Genomic DNA, 3,797 nt, shown 5'->3' with positions numbered 1-3,797 from the left:
GTTTTAACTGAACCATGATGTGTGTATATTTATATTGAACATATAAATCTTTGTCCCACAGTAAAACACTCCCTCACATATTTCCTCACTGCATCTTCTGGAATTCCAAACTTCCCGGAGTTTGTGGGTGTTGCAGTGGTTGATGATATCGTGATAGGTTACTGCGATGGCAACACAATAAAACCAAGACAGGACTGGGTGACAAAATTATCCCACGATGATCCTCAGCACTTCCATGAGTCAACTCAACAATGTTCAGAGATTCTGCCCAACATCTACAAATCCAAGCTTGACATACTGAAGCAGCGCTTCAACCAAAGTGGAGGTACAGTGTGCACGTTATTGTGTCATATTTCACTTGATACTGCTAAACTGTTCTGCATCTTAGTTGTAAAGTGACCCTCAGTAGCAGCTCAAGATAATAATCAGCTCCCCCTTAAAGGAAATCTCCAGCCAGTGTCAACACTGAAATGCTTCCAAAGTTGTTGTATTATTAAACTGTTTCCAGCAGCCTTTCTTAGAAAAAGAACCAAGAGTGATTTTGTTTGTTCAGGAGAGTGAAAAAGGCAGAAGCAAGTCATTTTGAACAGGCAAGATACACAACCCTCTTCAGGATAAGCGGTAAAGCTAATGGATGGAAGGAAGATACAGGACAACAAGAGGCAGGGAGGGGCTGGCAAATGAGGAGAGATTTATGAAACTAGATCATAGTTACTCAGGACATAGCCAGCACCAATTGGAGACCAAATCTCATGTTGTGAAACACAGCAGACTGTGTATTCCTGTCTGTCTAAAACTACATCCTGTAAATAGATTCAAACACGATAGTCAAAATATTGTAGATTAGAACGATCATAGATCATCTGCAGTGAACGATGGTTACGTAGAGTAGCCCAAGCTTCTATGAGTATAGGTGTAGCCCTCTAAGAGCTGTCGCTATTGGGTTTATCCCTTTAGGAGGCACGCCGGTGAGACAGATAGTGCGCACAGATCGCCCACGCGCTTAGCCAATGTCAAGGCTAGGAGGAGCTCTGTTTTCAGGGAGAGATGTCTGAGAGAGATGTGTGCCATGGGCTCAAAAGGAGGCCCGCTGAGCACGCATAAAACCAGAGGCAGATTCCACTGTGGCACCGTTGTGTGCATCACAGGCCTCAGTCTGCCTACACCCCCGAGAAAACGTTATACCAGTGGATGTGCAAATACAGATCTCTCGCCAAAACCTTCATGGCATGATGAGATGGCGATGGCATACGCTTTAACGGTAAACAGAGCCAGGTTTCTTCCAACCAGGGTCTGTAGAAAAATCAGCACCTGAGCCACTGGGCAGGACGTGGGAGCTGTGCCTTTTTCCATGCACCATCGCTGAAAAACTGACCACTTTGCAACGTAAGATTCCGTTGTTGACTGAGCTCTGGCGCACTGAATAGTGTGCACCACCGCTGGGGGGAATCCTATGCTCTCCAGTCATTCCCATTCAGGGGCCAGGCCCACAGCCGCTGGCCTATCACGGGGAACTGCTGGATCGCGCCGTCCAGCTGAGAGAGTGCATCTCCCTGTCAGGGGAGTTGCCAGGGATCTCCCTTCGGCAACTGAAGCATGGTCGGAAACAAAACTGCGCTCCTGAGCTCCGGAGCTATCAGGAGGATGCGTAGCCGCTCATCTTGCATGCGTGAGAGGAGTCGTGGGATTAATGGGACTGGGGGGAACGCATAGAGGAGACCTCTCGGCCAGGGGTGGTGAGCGAAGGTATCCACCCCCTAGAGGCGGATTGTCTCTGGCGTACAGTGAGAAGCAGAGGCAGCACTGCACGTTCTCGCGTGCTGCGAACAGGTCTGCCACTGCTCGGCCGAACCTGTCCCAATGTCTGAGCTAGACAAGGATTCGCTGGGCTGAGGTCACCCCATGACATGAGGTCCGCGGCGCGGTTCTGCTCGCCAGGGATGTGCACGGCTCTGATGGAGAGCAAGTTTTGATGAGCCCAGAGCAGGAATTTCAGTGCAATTTCCAGCAGCCGGGCAGAGCGACCACCGCCTTGCCGGTTTATGTACGACGGCTGTTGTGCTGTCTGACCGCACCATGACGTGTCTGCCCCTCAGCACTGGTGCAAAGTGTTTCCCCACTTTCAGCACTGTGGCTAGTTCCAGACAGTTGATGTGGAGAGACGGGGTGTGATCCCACCATCCTCCCACAGCCTGTGACAGGCATGTGCCTCCCCAGCCGAGCAGAGATGCGTCTGTGAACACCAAGACGTGTGACGTAGCTCTGCCCAGGGGAACTCCTGTCGTCTGCACACTGGGAGTTCCCCAGTACTCCAAGTCTGATTGGACCGAGGGAGGAACCATGAGCAGGCGCCTCCTGTGGCGCACTGGGTCGAGACGCAGATGGCCGAACCACCTCTGGAGCTTCCTCATATGAAAGAGATCGAGGGGGACTACAACATGGATGGCTGACATCGTTCCCAGTAAACGCATCATAGATAGAGCCGTTACTCTCACATGGGGAACAACGCGGTGCAGGAGAGATAAGAACATTTCTCGCCTGGCAGATGTCAGCTTAGCCTTCATGCTGAGAGAGTCCCGTGTTTATCGCTCGCCTCCTGTGTGGGAGAGAAATACGCACAAGCACGTGAGGAGTGGGGAGACCACACAGACTCACAGGTAGCTCTGTATCAGATAGAATAGCGGTGTCGTGCTGTGAGGAAGAGGAGAAGGTGACCATGTCCCCCAATGCAGTGTGCGTGGGGGAAGAAACATCGGATGGGGAGACGTGTGTGCATATGGATCGTGAACATCCAGAGACAAAGAAAAGGCAGCTGTCTGGGAACTGCTCTTTATTTAGCAGGTGGTGGCCCTGGAAAGGAGGCTGGCTGAAGGTTAGACCAGGTGCAGGCAGTTCGTCGCCCTGTATGGGCATGCCTGGAGGCTTCCAGTCCGGGGAAGGAGGCAGGAGCAGGGGGAGCGGGGTCAGGCGGAGGGGGGTGCCGCGGTGCAGTGGTAGCGGTGGCTGCTGGGCGCCTGGCTTTGTAGTGGTGCTTGCCCTGATTACGCCAGTCTGGTCGAGAAGGGCAAAGTTGTTGTCACCCCCATGATGCCAGCTGATGAACTTGCTCCACCTCATCAGCCACTAGCTGCAGGTGAGAGAGAGCCTCCTGGAGGTGCTCCAAAGAGACCTTCTGGGCTGACGGGTCCTTCCAGTAGGCTTTCCTTAATTTGCTCTGGCATTTTGGATATATGAAGCCACATATTCCATTGAACCATAGTGGCCCATGCCCGGATGCGAGCTGTAGACACGGCTGCAGCAGAAGACAGCGCGAGTGCTGCACCCATGGCTTTGCCAATCTCTTCTGCTGCCTCTGAGGGGAGGGCCCTGGGCTGGGCAGCGAGAGTGGATACAGATGAGGAAAGGAGAGCAATATTGTTGATTGCAGCTCCAGCCTGGGAGGTGCATTGGTGGATGCGATCCGTGAGCCAAGCGGAGACCTGGTCTCGGGGCAGCGGAGGAGTGGGCTGCCGATTGCCTAAGAAAGCTGCCTTTGGGAGCAGGATGGAGGAAATACTAGTTTCCAGCGGCGGAACAGTGGGGAAACCTAGGTCAGTCATCCCTTCGACTCTGGTGAATGGCTCGTAGCGGGCGACTGGAGCCTGCAGGCCCCCAGGCCACTCTTCTGCCTCGGAGAAGAAGGGCCGAATGGCGGGAAAACTGGGCCAGACTGGAGAGGGCGTATTTAGCTGCTCCAATTGGTAGTAGTCTCCTACTATGTCTGAGGGGGCAGGGGGTGGGGGAGCCATGAACATAGA

General features: G+C 53.1%; 1 protein-coding gene across 1 annotated transcript in view; it reads left to right on the top strand.

Annotated features, from left to right (window-relative positions):
- Nucleotides 1-3,797, top strand: part of LOC109953624 (major histocompatibility complex class I-related gene protein-like) — an 11,855-nt gene that overhangs the window by 1,304 nt on the left and 6,754 nt on the right. Inside the window, 1 exon segment of the mRNA XM_020589103.1 lies at nucleotides 62-325. Within this exon segment, the coding sequence (XP_020444759.1) occupies nucleotides 62-325 (264 nt within the window).

This window comes from Monopterus albus, unplaced genomic scaffold, assembly GCF_001952655.1.
Source record: "Monopterus albus unplaced genomic scaffold, M_albus_1.0 scaffold868.1, whole genome shotgun sequence".
Classification (NCBI taxonomy): Eukaryota; Metazoa; Chordata; class Actinopteri; order Synbranchiformes; family Synbranchidae; genus Monopterus; species Monopterus albus.
This window is presented reverse-complemented; position numbering and strand designations above follow the sequence as displayed.